The sequence below is a fragment of the Ctenopharyngodon idella genome, chromosome 22 (genome assembly GCF_019924925.1).
Source record: "Ctenopharyngodon idella isolate HZGC_01 chromosome 22, HZGC01, whole genome shotgun sequence".
Classification (NCBI taxonomy): domain Eukaryota; kingdom Metazoa; phylum Chordata; class Actinopteri; order Cypriniformes; family Xenocyprididae; genus Ctenopharyngodon; species Ctenopharyngodon idella.
The window spans coordinates 15,923,595-15,943,673 of NC_067241.1; the positions used below are offsets into that span (position 1 = coordinate 15,923,595).

The 20,079-nt window shown below is 40.2% G+C and overlaps 1 protein-coding gene across 1 annotated transcript; it reads left to right on the top strand.

The window, feature by feature from the left end:
- Positions 1-34: 34 nt before the first annotated feature.
- On the top strand, positions 35-20,019 carry tec (tec protein tyrosine kinase). Its single transcript, XM_051879236.1, is given in 18 exon segments — positions 35-268; positions 4,082-4,255; positions 4,797-4,901; positions 5,890-5,971; positions 7,342-7,470; positions 7,836-7,888; positions 7,997-8,184; positions 8,465-8,530; positions 10,119-10,173; positions 10,281-10,360; positions 10,444-10,658; positions 17,667-17,838; positions 17,917-18,133; positions 18,297-18,361; positions 18,566-18,684; positions 19,218-19,339; positions 19,341-19,376; positions 19,469-20,019. Coding segments are annotated over 17 exon segments (1,923 nt in total). The 5' UTR covers positions 35-268; positions 4,082-4,117; the 3' UTR covers positions 19,550-20,019.
- Positions 20,020-20,079: the final 60 nt, after the last annotated feature.

Consider the following 20,079-nt stretch of genomic DNA (forward strand, 5'->3'; position numbering starts at 1 on the left):
TATCCATCTGAGAGTGCAAACGTCGTCAACAAACAGTAAATTAAAACATATCAGTATGTAGGTAAACTATTACACTAAGATGTTCAAAAACAACAAAACAGGGAAGAATCATTTTTCATGTGTGTTTCATGTCATGAATATGAATAATAACATACGCGCGCGAGTCTGGACTTCCTTGATTCATGTTTCCTGATCACTGACCGCAGATACACATACACACACACACACACACACACACGTATATTTACACGCGGAAAACTACCCGGAGGTAAGAAAAGTTTTATTGTTAATTCGTTTATTGGACAGAACTCGAGTCATTGGGTCAAATAAACGATCGCCTCTATTTATTGATCTTTACTGGAGTTTGAAGGTGAAAATGAAAGTTGTGACGTGTGAAACTATTTTGTCTGCGGCTTTCTGAGTTTCTGTTCAACAATCAGTTAAACAAACAAACAGCAGCTGAATGAAGCTCGCGTTATTAATGTTTATTCAAATTAAATCTGTTTGGTATATTAAAAGGTTTGTCATGCTGTCAGATGATTCATAAAGTCTCTCTGTCTGATGTATTTGCTCAGTGCTGATTTTGAAGTGAAGAGTGAAGTTGGTGTTCTGTATTAAAATCAAATGAAATTTGAAATAAATTTAAATGTGAACTCATCACAGGTGATTTTATTTCAGAAATCAGATTTTGAAAATCTTGATTAAAGGATCCAAACATTGTAAAGTTGGTTGCATGATTATTTTTTAATTTCCCTAATTTAAGTGATTTACCTCTATGTATTGTTATTGCAAAACCACCAGTTTTTATTTTTATTTACTTTGATTTAACCACAGCTGTGTTTGTGTAATATTGCACAACAAGTGTTGGTTCTACAGATGGAAACCTCAATATCAAGATCGCTCAAAGGTCACGTTTAGTGTCCGTTTATAATGGGAAGGTTCTGAGTCTCGGTCGTAAACCTTCTTTTATTTAAGGTCAGTATAGTGTGCATGAAGATGCATCTCAAAGCTGAAACATTATACTTTTTTATGGGCCAAGAAAGTGCCATTTATTCTCACTTTCAGACTGATTATTCTGTGTGTGGGTCAATGACGTGACGGGTCATTTTTTTTGTCCAAAGGCCTTAATAATAATAAAAAACACAGATATGACATCCAGAGTATGTAAGGTAGTACAACTAGATCTCTTTTACTGAATCCAAAAGGTTTTAATTATATTTTGCAACATATAAAGGTATTTTAAAGATTTTGAAGGGTCAAAAGGTCATTAAGTTTAACCGTCCAAAGGCCAATACAGCCATTTAATTTGTGATTAAAAGATCTTAAAATGTAATAAATGTATATATTTTTTATTCTGCCATGATTTTATAACATCATATATCAACATAGTGCAAAATGGTATTAAAATTATGTGTAGAAGTCGTTGCTTTGTTATGAGAAAGAATGTCCAGAAAAATGAATTTCATGGATGTCATTCGGAGAAACCAATATAAAGGGACCATTTTGGATCAAGTCATGCGGTCAGTATCATGTGACAGGATATGACATCATTCAGACACCTGCAAAGGACCACATGGTCGTGAAGCAAAGTAACTAACTCTCTCTTAACTATATGAAAAATTCATGTTTTCATGTTTCATGTCCCGAAACATCAGGTCATTCGGTACAACCGCTATAAAACATGGAAAATGTTGTAATATTTTAAAAACTTGTACTAAATATAAAATGTTTGATTGTCCTTTTGCTAGCTAGCTAGATATCAGCCTGTTAGCATTGTTTGAAGATATCGTCATTCGGTATAACCAAAAGTGTCATTCGTTAAAACCGAAATTTTGTTTAAACCGAATGACTTTTTTGGTGGCATATTTTGTCCATCTTGTAAAAAATGACATAAACAGTGTTAATTGATTATAAAAACCACATAATCTCATTGTTAACACTTATTAAAACTTCAAAACTAATTATATCTCGATTAGGTTTTTTTTACACTTTTAAAAAAACGTCAATGACCCATATAAAGATATGAGTTTGAGATTCTGAGATAGAGCTGGTGGAAATCTGCGGGAAAACCTACTTTATTCATGTCTTTTGAGAAACGAACAGATTTAATATAAGCATAATAATAAATTAAAGCTGCAAGCAGTGATGAAAGGCCCCTCGCACCCGGGCTCACCGTCACCCGTTGGTCTTAGGAAAACAGTGAACAGTGGGCGACATGCATGTAAGCGAGTAAATACAGGAGAATTATGGCCAAGTCATTTGAAAGTGCCACACTTCCTGCTGCCAACAGGTGGTGCTTTGACTTTAACTGAATATTGCCATATAGATGTCTTCAGGCCAGGACTATTATCACACATGTGAAGTTTGGAGCAGATCGGACATTGTATGCCAGAGTTACAACAACTTCCTGTTTCGTGGCGTTAATTGCATTCATTAGCACTTAGCCAAGTGTTGCATGATTTAACGTGCTTCTAGTATGTTTGGTACTTCATGTGTTCCTGGGAGTGAATTACAGTGTAAAGCATACCATTTCCTGTTGCCTGCAGGTGGCACTATGACTAACTCAATATTGGCATATAGATGTCTTCAGGCCAGGACTCTTATCACATATGTGAAGTTTGGGGCAGATCGGACATTGTATGCCTGAGTTACAACAGCTTCCACTTTCATGGCGAAACATCAGACTTTGTCAGTCCGCCACAGACACGCCCATCAGTGAAAACTCAAGATCTTTGCAGTTTAACATCACTAAGGCCTCATGATTAGACTGACCGAATATGATGTGCTTCTGGTTAAATCTCTATGAGGAGTTAATCAAAGTGTAAAACATGTCATTTCCTGTTACCCACAGGTGGCGCTATGACTGTAATTGAATATTGTCATGTAGATGTCTTCAGGCCAGGACTCTAATAAAACGTGAAGTTTGGGGCTGATCCAACATTGTATACCTGAGTTACAACAACTTCCTGTTTTATGGCTAAACGTCAGAATTTGTCAGGCCGCCACGGACACGCCCTTCAGTGAAAACTCTAGATCTTCGCAATTTAACGTCTCAAAGACCTTTAGATTAGACTGACCAAATATGATGTTGATCTGATTAAAGCTCTAGGAGGAATTCGTTAAAGTACAATGTCTGGAAATGGCAAAAACTGCCAAAATTTTGCAGAGAAAATTCAAAATATCTCACTTCCTGTTGGGTTTACAGATTTTGCACCCAGGGGCTTTTTTGTAGGTATTGGGCTGTTCCATTTGTTACTGAATTTCATACCTGTATGTGAAACGTAGCAAGAAGGGCACTTAATTAAAATTTTGTAGGTGGCGCTATCGAGCCATTTTGCCACACCTAATTCTAAAACCCATATCAGACATAAATTTTCACCACTTCTGATGCATGTGCAATATTTCATGAGTTTTTGAGCATGTTTAGGCCCTCAAAAATGCAATTCATTTCGGAGAGGAAGAATAATTGGCTGAGCAATTACAATAGGGCTCTCACACCATCGGTGCTCGGGCCCTAATAACCAGCTTTCTCGACCAGGGGCCCGTGTCTGTCCACTAGGGGGCCTCAACTTCAGCCTTCTCCATAAAACTGATTTCACAGCATTTTGTCTGTGTTTTTGTGGCTAGACGGTTAGGGTTACATTAGGTGGCACGTTTACACATTTCTTCCTTTTTATTCTTCTCTGTGTTTCACCTCTGCTTCAGCTGGTTTCCTAACTGGCTCTCTAATAAACCTGAATATAGTTGACTCCGTGATGAAGTGTCAGGTTCATCTTCTATAATGCACAAAAGTCTCAAAGCTTACTTTGGTTCTCTCCAAAAAAGATTTAGGACAGAGACTCAAGCCCTTCCTGTTATAAATGGATCCTAAAAGGGAAAGTTCCAAGTCTAAGGTCTTGCGATGATCTCTAGAGATCAGTTTTTGTTTGTTTAGATGTTGAGGTTTCTGTATACACCATGACACAAAGACAGCCGTTGTGGTAAAATAGAAATAATGCAATAATGCATAAATGTGATCAGTGAAACAGCTAGGAAAATTCCACTTGAGCGTCATGAGAAAAACTGTGGTTCTGTTTCTCAGGTCCATGGCAGTTCTGGGCATTCAGGTTCCTCAGAGATGAGTTTGACACCCATTCTTGAGGAAACGTTGATCAAACGTTCTCAGCAGAAGAAGCGAACGTCTCCACTCAACTATAAAGAGAGAGTGTTCGTGCTCACCAAGAGCAGACTCACATATTATGAGCTCAGAGCTGAGGTGAGTCCATGTGCCACAAACACAGATATGTTCTAAGAATGTTTCCATAATGTTCATATTAAGTTTTGAAAACGTTTTTGAATGTTCTAAAAACTTTTTTTGGTTATGCGAGGGAACATTCCATTTTATCATTCTTCAAATATTGTGGGAACATTAGTTTTGAATGTTCTCTGAACGTTCTGAAACAACAAGGAAAATTCCACTTGAGCGTCATGAGAAGAGCTGTGGTTCTGTTTCTCAGGTCCATGGCAGTTCTGGGCGTTCAGGTTCCAAACAAGCAGTAACATTTAAAAAACATTCCATGAGCGATGTATAAATACTGTTATTGTGCTAAAGTTTTGAGAACATTATTAAAAAAAAAAAAGCACTTTATAAAAGCGCTATATAAATAAAGGTGACTTAAAGACCAGATAACTCTGAACGAATGTTCTATTAACGTTACTGGAAGAACGTTTGTTTATAACTTTGGCAGAATGTTGCCTGTTATCTGTAAAACTGCTTTAATGTCTGAGATTCAAACTGCATTCACTGTGTTTTGCAGAAGAGGTTCAAGAAGGGCTCAGTGGAGCTGCAGAGGATCAAGTGTGTGGAGATCGTGAAGAACAGCACCACCATCATCCCCTGCCAGAACAAATATCCCTTTCAGGTCTTTATTCCCAACATAAACTCAACTCAACTCAACTCTACTTTTAACCTCAGTCAAACATTCAAGCAGGGACTGAATGGCACATTTATGCCCATGCTTCAGCGGCAAATGAACAGATGAAAGTGAATCCCAAATTTCTCAAAAATAGAACCTAGGAGGAGCATATAAAGGAAAATAAAATTGGTCCCAGGATAGAACCCTGAGGAACCCCACACACAACAGTAGAAGAATAATCCCCTACACTAACTGAAAAGGTCCTATCTTTCAAATAGGAAGAAAACCATTTCAGAGCTAACCCCTGAATACCAACCTGATCCCCAAAACGATCAATAAGAATATTATGATCAACTGTTTCAAATGCCGCGGTAAGATCTAACAGAAGTAGTTTCCAGAATCAGTGACTCGTAGGATGTCATTAGAGACCCTCAAAAGAGCAGACTCTGCAGCAAATTTTCATGATATACGACAGATTTTTATAGTACACTCTTAAAAATAAAGTTTTATTTTTATTGGCATTTATTGGTTCCATGAAGAACCTTTAAAGGTTTAGTTCACCCATCTTCAGAACATAAATTATGATATTTTTGATGATTTAAAACACATGACTGTTTTAAATATGTCTTTAGTAGCTTTCTGGGCATTTGAAAGTGTTAATTATCTTGCTGGCAATGCAGGCCTCACTGAGCCATCGGATTTTATCAAAAATATCTTAATTTGTGTTCTGAAGATGAATGAAGGTCTTCCAGGTGTAGAACGACATTAGGGTGAGTAATAAATGACAGAACTTTCATTTTTGGGTGAACTAACCCTTTAACATCCATGGAACCACTAAAGGTTCTTTAGATTATTAAAATGTTCTTCACTTTAGGAAAACAACGGTTCTTTCAAAACACGAGACACGTGCTGTTAGTGTTCAGCGGAAGTCTGAAAACAGACTGATCAGATCAAACACTGAATAAAGGAACAATCTCTTTCTCTCTCTCTTCAGGTCGTTCATGATTCGAACACATTGTATATTTTTGCTCCCAGTAATGAGAGTCGAAGCATTTGGGTCCAGAACATCAAGGAAGGTCAGTGAGATTCTCATGAACACATCTGACGGGTTTTATTAATCCATGATCTTTATAAGGAACATGTATTTCTGTAATGTACTCTACATAAATAAGCTCTCGCACTCACATGCCCAAAACCACCAAAACTACAGAAGAAATAGTCACATTTCCACAGTCGACGCAGAACTGACGCACTGTTGAGGAATGAAGAGCCAGACAAACATATCAGAAATAAATCATCTAAAAAGACTATTTTCTTCTGTCTTTAAACATGATGTAGTAGATAATCGTCCCCGATCACCTTCGTTTGAATCTCTTTTCACACACACTTGGTTTCAAAGCTTTACATAAATTCATAATGTTTATGTTTGTAATGTCTTAATGTCTTTTAGTTTCGTATGGAAACACATTTCTGCTACACAAGTAAAAATAATCAGGCTTTGGTAATTCATAATTATGACATGAAAAGACATACTAGATGAAATTATGAGATGAAAAGCCACAATTATGATTTAAAAAAGTCATAATTATGAGATAAAAAACTCAAAATACTTTTTTAATGACATTTTATGTCAGAATTTTGACTCTTTATGTCAATTTCGACATTTTAATGTCATAATTATGACTTTTTAAGTTACAGCTTTGACATATCTCATTATGACTTAGTATGTCATAGATTTGACTTTTTATATAATAATCCTAATAATTATAACTTTTTTTAGTCATAATTTCAAATTTTAATCTCATAAATATTACTTAGTATGTCACAATTTTGACTTTTTATATAATAATAATAATTATAACTTTTTTAGTCATAATTTTAACTTTTCATCTCATAAATTCGACTTAGTATGTCATAATTTTGACATTTTTATAATAATAATAATAATAATAATTATAACTTTTTTTTTAGTCATTTCAATCTTTCATCTCATAAATATGACTTAGTATGTCATAATTTGGATTTTACATCATAGATATGATTCTCCAAAAGCATGATTATTTTCTTATGTGGCAGAAATGGGCTTCTGTGGGTTTGGATCTGCCGACAGGAGAGTTTACATCTGGAGATGATATAAACCATCAACCGGATGAGATTAGATATTAGTACTGTATATAGATCTGATATTAGTTTATATGTCTTTATGTCAGTATATGAATGTGGCTGAGGTTGGATATATAAAGTCATACAATAGTTCAGCTGAAGTTAGTGATTGGGTTTGAGCTGATGTGAATCACATGATGCATATATTTTGGTGGTTTCACCAGTGACGTCAATGAAAGTCACACATTAATACTTATACGTGATGACACATGATATCTTTAGTGCCCCAGTGTTGAAGCCGAGGTCAGCTGTGTTTTGACTGTTTGTGTGTCCTGTGCTCCAGAGATAAAGAACAACGCTCAGATCGCAGCCAAGTATCACCCTCAGTTCTGGCAGGAGGGTGAATGGCTGTGCTGCGGGCAGATGGACAAACTCGCGCCTGGCTGCGAGGGATACAATTTATTCGGAGACGGTGAGAACCTGCCAGTCAAACATGGACTAGGTCATCACAGTCTTCTGTGATTCATCTCTGCTTACATTAAAAAGCTTTGAAACTCAAAATCAATTAAATCTAAACTTTATATTTGAATAACAAATAATGGCCCAGATTTACTAAAAGTAAAAGTTTACTCCGCCCATTTCACGCTCCTCTGCATACACTTTGAAAGCCACGCCTACATCTCAATATACAAATCACTAACTGACCCACAGAACCAAGCCCCACCAATTTGATGTTTTTTGATAATCCATTTTACTCAGATATCAAGAATCAGCATTCTCCTATACCGCAGAATTTGTTTATTTTCCTGTATTGTAAAAAATCTCTCTTCCTCACAGTTTCCCGTAAACCTCTTCCTCCTGTTCCTGGAGACGAGAGCAGTGGCTCGACGGTGAGTTTACTGATCAGATCAGCGTGAATCTGCTCTGAACCGATGCTGCATCACATGATTTATGTATTAATGAGTCTCATGTCTTTAATTGGTGTTTTTTGCCACAAGGCTCGACGGCCGCCCCCTCCCCCGCCACAGGAAGCACAGGAAGAGGCGGGGCCTCAAGAGGAAGTGGTGATCGCGCTGTATGACTTTGAAGGGCTGGAGACTCATGATTTGACGCTGAAGAAGGGTGAAGAGTATGTGATCCTGGAGAAGTGTGACGTCAACTGGTACAAGGCGCGGGACAAACACGGGTGCGTCTGATGCGGTGAACCAACTATCATGTGGCCACCTCTGGGCTCTCAAACCCGCAACTATGACCTTTTCTGTGTCCATTTCTGTGCTGAAAATCCTTTACATAATTTGATGTTTGGGTCAAAAATAACATTTTGAATCACTTGTAAATCTCTCATTATACTATCTTATAACCAAATATTAAATTTAACTTTTTTGTCAGCTTGTTTTCTGTTAATTAGCACAGGTTTTATCTTTCTTTTTGGAGTTGATATTGCAAGTATTATGGTTGTGTTGCAGAGAGGAGGGCTACATCCCAAGCAACTATGTGACTGAAAAAGAATCAGACACACTGGAGCAGTTCATGTGAGTCATATCAGACACTAAAGGAGTTTGGACTCATTACAACTAATTCTCCTCATGTTAGAATAGAATAGAAACAGTGATGAAGACCAATGAAAACACGCTAATATTTGAGCTGCTCAAGCTTTATCAAACATCCACATGTGTCCAAGCATTGTGTGTGTGTGTGTGTGCGCGTGTATGTGTATATATATATATATATATATATAAAACCCAAATTCCGGAAATGTTGGGATGTTGTTTTAATTTGAATAAAATGAAAACTAAAAGACTTTCAGATCACATGAGCCAATATGTTATTCACAATAGAACATAGACAACATAACAAATGTTTAAATAGAGAAATTTTACAATTTTATGCACAAAATGAGCTCATTTCAAATTTGATGCCTGCTACAGCTCTCAAAAAAGTTAGGACGGGCGCATGCTTATCATGGTGTAGCATCTCCTCTTCTTTTCAAAGCGGTGTGAAGACGTCTGGGCATCGATGTTATGAGTTTCTGGAGTTTTGGTGTTAGAATTTGGTCCCATTCTTACCTGATATAGGTTTCCAGCTGCTGAAGAGTTCGTGGTCATCTTTCGTTTAATGATGCACCAAATGTTCTCTATAGGTGAAAGATCTGGACTGCAGGCAGGCCAATTCAGCACCCGGACTTGGACTTGGACTCGTCTGACCATAGAACACTTTTCCACTTTGAAACAGTCCATTTTAAATGAGCCTTGACCCACAGGACACGACGGCGCTTCTGGACCATGTTCACATATGACTTCCTTTTTGCATGATAGAATTTAGTTGGCATCTGCAGATGGCACGGCGGATTGTGTTTACCGACAGTGGTTTCTGGAAGTATTCCTGGGCCCATTTAGTAATGTCATTGACACAATCATGCCGATGAGTGATGCAGTGTCGTCTGAGGGCCTGAAGACCACGGGCATCCAGTAAAGGTCTTCGGCCTTGTCCCTTATGCACAGAGATTTCTCCAGTTTCTCTGAATCTTTTGATGATGTTATGCACTGTAGATGATGAGATTTGCAAAGCCTTTGCAATTTGATGTTGAGGAACATTGTTTTCCCACAATCTTTTTATGCACTCTTTCACAGCTCTGCCCATCTTTACTCCTGAGAGACTCTGCCTCTCTAAGACATCCCATTTATAGCTAATCATGTTACAGACCTGATATCAATTAACTTAATTAGTTGCTAGATGTTCTCCCAGCTGAATCATTTCAAAATTTCTTGCTTTTTCAGCCATCTGTTGCCCCCATGCCAACTATTTTGAGACCTGTAGCAGGCATCAAATTTGAAATGAGCTCATTTAGTGGATAAAAGTGTAAAATTTCTCAGTTTAAACATTTGTTATGTTGTCTATGTTCTGTTGTGAATAAAATATTGGCTCATGTGATTTGAAAGTCTTTTAGTTTTCATTTTATTCAAATTTAAAAAACGTCCCAAAGTTTCCGGGATTCGGGTTTTTCATGTCCTTCTAAAATCCAACTGAATATTTGAATGTTTATGTTTAATTAATATATATTTATTTTCATATGTTTCTATGAATTTTGTTAGGGTTGTAGTTTTGTGTTTTATGTTTCAGATGGTTCTGTAAAAATGTGAATCGCAACAAAGCTGAAGAGCAGCTCAAGAAAGAGGTGAGTGTGTGTGTGTGTGTGTGTGTGTCTGTGTTTGTGTGTGTGTGTGTGAGTGTGTGTGTGTAGTGTCAGTGTGAACATTTAACACAGTTTAATAATGTGTTTAGGGTAAAGAAGGGGGATTTATGGTTCGAGTGTCCAGCAATACAGGGACATACACTGTGTCACTGTACACCAGGAGCACAGGGTGAGACTCTCACACACACACACACACTCATGATGTGATGCTGAGAGTGTATGTTGATGGTAATAGTCTTTGCTGGTTTTCAGGGATGGAAGTGGAGCAGCTACAGTCAGACATTACCAGATCAAAGAAACACAAAGTTCACCAAAACAGTTTTACCTGGCAGAGAAATACATCTTCAGCAGTATTCCTGAGCTGATCGAGTACCACAAACACAACGCCGGAGGACTGGTGTCCAGACTCCGTCATCCTGTCGGTGATCAGATGAGAGAAGCTCCGACCACAGCAGGATTCAGCTACGGTAACAGCTGTTCACACACCGGCCGTCACACACTAAACGACGGAAATTAAACCAAACATTCGATGCTTAGAGACGCATGACAAAAGAGAACAAATTGCGTGATAGAATCAGCTCAAAGTATGTATGTTTCATAGAAAACACACTGAACACACACACACTGAACACACACACACACACACACTGAATACACACTGAACACACACTGAACACACATTAAACACACACTGAACGAACACACTGAACACACACACAAACTGAATACACTGAACACACACTGAATACACACTGAGCACAATGAACACACACACACTGAATACACACTGAACACACACACACTGAACACACACACACTGAATACACACTGAACACACACACACTGAACACACACTGAACACACACACAATGAATACACACCGAACACACACACACTGAACACATACTGAACACATACTGAATACACACTGAACACATACTGAACACATACTGAATACACACTGAACACACACTGAATACACACTGAACACACACACACTGAATACACACTGAATACACACTGAACACACACTGATTACACACTGAACACACACTGAACATACACACACTGAACACACACACAATGAATACACACCGAACACACACACACTGAACACATACTGAACACATACTGAATACACACTGAATACACACTGAACACACACTGATTACACACTGAACACACACTGATTACACACTGAACACACACTGAACACACACACACTGAACACACACTGGACACACACTGAATACACACTGAACACACACTGAACACACACTGAACACACACTGAATACACACTGAATACACACTGAACACACACTGAATACACACTGAACACACACTGAACAAAGACACACTGAACACAGACACACTGAACACGTACTGAACACAGACACACTGAACACGTACTGAACACAGACACACTGAACACACACTGAACACACACACACTGAATACACACTGAACACAGACAAACTGAACACACACTGAACACAGACACACTGAACACACACTGAACACAGACACACTGAACACGCACTCAACACAGACTGAACACATACTGAACACATACTGAATATACACTGAACACACACTGAATACACACTGAATACACACTGAACACACACTGAATACACACTGAACACACACTGAATACACACTGAACACACACTGAATACACACTGAACACACACTGAACACACACACACTGAATACACACTGAACACACACTGAACACACACACACTGAATACACACTGAACACACACTGAACACACACACACACTGAATACACACCGAACACACACACACACTGAACACACACTGAACACATACTGAACACATACTGAACACACACTGAACACACACTGAATACACACTGAACACACACTGAACACACACTGAACACACACTGAATACACACTGAACACACACTGAACACACACACTGAACACACACACACTGAATACACACTGAACACACACACACTGAATACACACTGAACACACACACTGAATACACACTGAACACACACTGAACACACTGAATACACTGAACACACACACACACTGAATACACACTGAACACACACACACTGAATACACACTGAACACACACACACTGAATACACACTGAACACGCACTGAACACAGACACACTGAACACGCATTGAACACAGACACACTGAATACACACTGAACACACACTGAATACACACTGAACACGCACTGAACACAGACACACTGAACACGCATTGAACACAGACACACTGAATACACACTGAACACACACTGAATACACACTGAACACGCACTGAACACAGACACACTGAACACGCACTGAACACAGACACACTGAACACGCACTGAACACAGACACACTGAACACGCACTGAACACACACACACTGAATACACACTGAACACGCACTGAACACACACTGAACACACACATACTGAATACACACTGAACACAGAACACACACTGAACACACACACTGAACACACACACACACACTGAACACACACTGAACACACACACACTGAACACACACACACTGAATACACACTGAACACAGACACACTGAACACACACTGAACACACACTGAACACGCACTGAACACAGACACACTGAACACGCACTGAACACACACACACTGAATACGCACTGAACAGACACACTGAACACACACTGAACACAGACACACTGAACACACACTGAACACAGACACACTGAACACGCACTGAACACAGACACACTGAACACGCACTGAACACACACGCACTGAACACACACACACTGAATACGCACTGAACACAGACACACTGAACACAGACACACTGAACACGCATTGAACACAGACACACTGAATACACACTGAACACACACTGAATACACACTGAACACGCACTGAACACAGACACACTGAACACGCATTGAACACAGACACACTGAATACACACTGAACACACACTGAATACACACTGAACATGCACTGAACACAGACACACTGAACACGCACTGAACACAGACACACTGAACACGCACTCAACACAGACTGAACACATACTGAACACATACTGAATATACACTGAACACACACTGAATACACACTGAACACACACTGAACACACACACACTGAATACACACTGAATACACACTGAACACACACTGAACACACACTGAACACACACTGAATACACACTGAACACACACTGAACACACACACACTGAATACACACTGAACACACACTGAACACACTGAACACACACTGAATACACACTGAACACACACTGAACACACACACACTGAATACACACTGAACACACACTGAACACACTGAACACACACACACTGAATACACACTGAACACACACTGAACACACACACACTGAATACACACCGAACACACACACACACTGAACACACACTGAACACATACTGAATACACACTGAACACACACTGAATACACACTGAACACACACACTGAACACACACTGAACACACACACACTGAATACACACTGAACACACACACTGAACACACACTGAATACACACTGAACACACACTGAATACACACTGATTACACACTGAACACACACTGATTACACACTGAACACACACTGAACACACACACACTGAACACACACTGGACACACACTGAATACACACTGAACACACACTGAACACACACTGAACACACACTGAATACACACTGAATACACACTGAACACACACTGAATACACACTGAACACACACTGAACAAAGACACACTGAACACAGACACACTGAACACGTACTGAACACAGACACACTGAACACGTACTGAACACAGACACACTGAACACACACTGAACACACACACACTGAATACACACTGAACACAGACAAACTGAACACACACTGAACACAGACACACTGAACACACACTGAACACACACTGAACACAGACACACTGAACACGCACTCAACACAGACTGAACACATACTGAACACATACTGAATATACACTGAACACACACTGAATACACACTGAATACACACTGAACACACACTGAATACACACTGAACACACACTGAATACACACTGAACACACACTGAATACACACTGAACACACACTGAACACACACACACTGAATACACACTGAACACACACTGAACACACACACACTGAATACACACTGAACACACACTGAACACACACACACACTGAATACACACCGAACACACACACACACTGAACACACACTGAACACATACTGAACACATACTGAACACACACTGAACACACACTGAATACACACTGAACACACACTGAACACACACACTGAACACATACACACTGAACACACACACTGAATACACACTGAACACACACACTGAACACACACTGAATACACACTGAACACACACTGAATACACACTGAACACACACACACTGAATACACACTGAACACACACACTGAATACACACTGAACACACACTGAACACACTGAATACACTGAACACACACACACACTGAATACACACTGAACACACACACACTGAATACACACTGAACACACACACACTGAATACACACTGAACACGCACTGAACACAGACACACTGAACACGCATTGAACACAGACACACTGAATACACACTGAACACACACTGAATACACACTGAACACGCACTGAACACAGACACACTGAACACGCATTGAACACAGACACACTGAATACACACTGAACACACACTGAATACACACTGAACACGCACTGAACACAGACACACTGAACACGCACTGAACACAGACACACTGAACACGCACTGAACACAGACACACTGAACACGCACTGAACACACACACACTGAATACACACTGAACACGCACTGAACACACACTGAACACACACATACTGAATACACACTGAACACAGAACACACACTGAACACACACACTGAACACACACACACACACTGAACACACACTGAACACACACACACTGAACACACACACACTGAATACACACTGAACACAGACACACTGAACACACACTGAACACACACTGAACACGCACTGAACACAGACACACTGAACACGCACTGAACACACACACACTGAATACGCACTGAACAGACACACTGAACACACACTGAACACAGACACACTGAACACACACTGAACACAGACACACTGAACACGCACTGAACACAGACACACTGAACACGCACTGAACACACACGCACTGAACACACACACACTGAATACGCACTGAACACAGACACACTGAACACAGACACACTGAACACGCATTGAACACAGACACACTGAATACACACTGAACACACACTGAATACACACTGAACACGCACTGAACACAGACACACTGAACACGCATTGAACACAGACACACTGAATACACACTGAACACACACTGAATACACACTGAACATGCACTGAACACAGACACACTGAACACGCACTGAACACAGACACACTGAACACGCACTCAACACAGACTGAACACATACTGAACACATACTGAATATACACTGAACACACACTGAATACACACTGAACACACACTGAACACACACACACTGAATACACACTGAATACACACTGAACACACACTGAACACACACTGAACACACACTGAATACACACTGAACACACACTGAACACACACACACTGAATACACACTGAACACACACTGAACACACTGAACACACACTGAATACACACTGAACACACACTGAACACACACACACTGAATACACACTGAACACACACTGAACACACTGAACACACACACACTGAATACACACTGAACACACACTGAACACACACACACTGAATACACACCGAACACACACACACACTGAACACACACTGAACACATACTGAATACACACTGAACACACACTGAATACACACTGAACACACACACTGAACACACACTGAACACACACACACTGAATACACACTGAACACACACACTGAACACACACTGAATACACACTGAACACACACTGAATACACACTGAACACACACACTGAACACACACTGAACACACACTGAATACACACTGAACACACACTGAATACACACTGAACACACACACACTGAATACACACTGAACACACACACTGAATACACACTGAACACACACTGAACACACTGAATACACTGAACACACACACACACTGAATACACACTGAACACACACACACTGAATACTGATCGAGTACCACAAACACAACGCCGGAGGACTGGTGTCCAGACTCCGTCATCCTGTCGGTGATCAGATGAGAGAAGCTCCGACAACACACATTAAACACACACTGAACGAACACACTGAACACACACACAAACTGAATACACTGAACACACACTGAATACACACTGAGCACAATGAACACACACACACTGAATACACACTGAACACACACACACTGAACACACACACACTGAATACACACTGAACACACACACACTGAACACACACTGAACACACACACAATGAATACACACCGAACACACACACACTGAACACATACTGAACACATACTGAATACACACTGAACACATACTGAACACATACTGAATACACACTGAACACACACTGAATACACACTGAACACACACACACTGAATACACACTGAATACACACTGAACACACACTGATTACACACTGAACACACACTGAACATACACACACTGAACACACACACAATGAATACACACTGAACACACACACACTGAACACATACTGAACACATACTGAATACACACTGAACACACACTGAATACACACTGAACACACACACACTGAATACACACTGAATACACACTGAACACACACTGATTACACACTGAACACACACTGAACACACACTGAACACACACTGAACACACACACACTGAACACACACTGGACACACACTGAACACACACTGAATACACACTGAATACACACTGAACACACACTGAATACACACTGAACACACACTGAATACACACTGAATACACACTGAACACACACTGAACAAAGACACACTGAACACAGACACACTGAACACGTACTGAACACAGACACACTGAACACACACTGAACACACACACACTGAACACGCACTCAACACAGACTGAACACATACTGAACACATACTGAATATACACTGAACACACACTGAATACACACTGAATACACACTGAACACACACTGAATACACACTGAACACACACTGAATACACACTGAACACACACACACTGAATACACACTGAACACACACTGAACACACACTGAATACACACTGAACACACACTGAACACACACACACTGAATACACACCGAACACACACTGAACACACTGAACACACACACACTGAACACACATTGACACTCTATACATATAAAGAGCTGTAGAAATAAAGCTGACGTGATGTATGATGAATGCTGTGTGTTGTGCAGATAAATGGGAGATCAACCCGTCGGAGCTGACCTTCATGAAGGAGCTGGGCAGCGGTCAGTTTGGAGTGGTGCGACTGGGCAAATGGAGGGCGCAGCATAAAGTGGCCATTAAAACCGTCAGGGAAGGAGCCATGAGTGAAGATGATTTCATAGAGGAGGCCAAGATCATGATGTAGGAGTCACACACTCATGAACCTCACCGTGAGGATCAGGTCCGAGTGTTTGGCTCATGTGTCTCGTGTGCCCGCAGGAATCTGTCTCACCGTAACCTGGTGCAGCTGTACGGCGTTTGTACCCAACAGAAGCCCATCTACCTGGTGACGGAGTTCATGGAGCTGGGCTGCCTGCTCAACTACCTGCGGCAGCGGAGAGGAGCGCTGGGATCGCAGGACCTGCTGGGAATCTGCCACGATGTGAGTCAAGGAATGCAGCATCTGGAGCAGAACGGATTTATCCACAGAGACCTGGTCAGAAAACACACACACATACACAACAGAGCTGTGATCAGATCTTTTCATAGCTGCATGTTTCAGTGTTACAGTTTAGGAAGTATTCTGTTATGTATGGAAACTTGTTTCCACCATGGAATTTTAAAAAAATGGGTTATTTGGCGACTCTGGTGTCTTTCAGGCGGCCAGGAACTGTCTGGTTAACAGCTCGCTGGTGGTGAAGGTCTCGGACTTTGGGATGACCAGGTATCAGTCCATCACATCTGTTCCCACAGAACATAAAATCGTAGTATCCTACTTGTTAACCTTCAATCATTTTAGATCGAAAGATTTCATATCGAATTGCTAAATATTTTACTTTATCGGAATGGTAGGAATCTTTTATGCCACTAGCTATATGAACACAAACAAAAACTGTAGACATGGTTAGATGTTTCTGTTCTCCTGCAGGTACGTTCTGGATGATCAGTACTGGAGTTCATCCGGAGCAAAGTTCCCGGTCAAATGGTCTCCTCCTGAAGTCTTCAACTTCTGCAAATACAGCAGTAAATCTGACGTCTGGTCCTTCGGTCAGTGTCTAGAATAGATCAGGTCCTGATCTCCTGATTCCAGCTTTATTTATTTCTACAGTGAATCTTTATGGAGTACAGATCGTGTCAAAGCAGCTTCACAATCATAAACAGGAAAATAACTGAATCAGTGATAAAAACTTCATCAAATATGAGTCAGATTCAACTGTAAAGCAGCTCTAGAAAGACAATAGTCATTATTCAAATCAATTTAGTCCAGTTTGATTCAATTCAGTTCAATAACAGTATCAATGTTGCAAAGTTCATCAATTATGAAACAAATTCATTTCAGTTCAGTTTGATTCAATTCAGTTCAATAACTGTCAATGTTGCAAAGTTCATCAATTATTAAACAAATTCAATTTCATCTAGAAGCAGCTCTGGAGTAGACAATAGAATCATTATTCAGATGAATTCACTTCATGTTTCGATGGTGTCACAGTCAGATCAATGTTACTGTATGTTAAGTGTCTTGTGAAGGTGAAATGAGCTCAGACGGTTGACGTCACTGTTGTTGCGCTTGTTTTCTTCAGGTGTGTTAATGTGGGAAGTGTTTACGGAAGGAAAGATGCCGTTTGAACACAATCAAAACCATGAGGTGGTGATGATGGTCACTCAGGGACATCGGCTCTATCGGCCCAAAAAAGCAGGCTCCTCACATCTACAACATTATGCAGATGTGCTGGATGGAGGTAACATCTGTTCGTGTGTCATCAGTGATTCACATGATGATTGATTTTATCTGATGCTGATGTGTGGTGCTGAATGTGTGTGTTTTCCTCAGAGAGCCGACGAGCGGCCGACCTTCACCAAGATCTCACAGTTGATCACTGACGAGCTGGAGGACGATGGACCTGAATCCTGAGCTCTGATTGGATGGTCTGACGCTCCAGTCCAGTGGTCACGTGACGAGCTCACGGAGGCTCGGCGCCGCAGCACGCGTGTGCATGTGACATGTCTGCATCTCCGCATGAACTGACTCCTCCTCATATGAGGCCTTTATTTATGACTCTGTTCCCTCCAGTCAGAATGTGTGGAAGCCCGTTTCTGCCACAGCAGAAAAATTCTCTGAATTATGACATAGAATGTCATAATTACGACTTTCTAAGTCATAATTATGAGATAAAAAGTGGAAAATATGACTATGTCTGGCTTTTTGTCATAATTTCAATTTGTCATCTCATAATTATGACTCAGTATATCATAATTCCGAATTATGCCATAATTATGATTTACAAAAGCATGATTTCTTTGCTTATGTGGCAGAAATGAGCTTCCATAAGTGTGTTGATCTACTGTAAAGTGTCGAATAAACCTCAGATGGTCGTTGACCGAGTCAGTGTCAATCAACTCTCTCTCACACACACACACACACAGACTGTATTTTCCTCACTC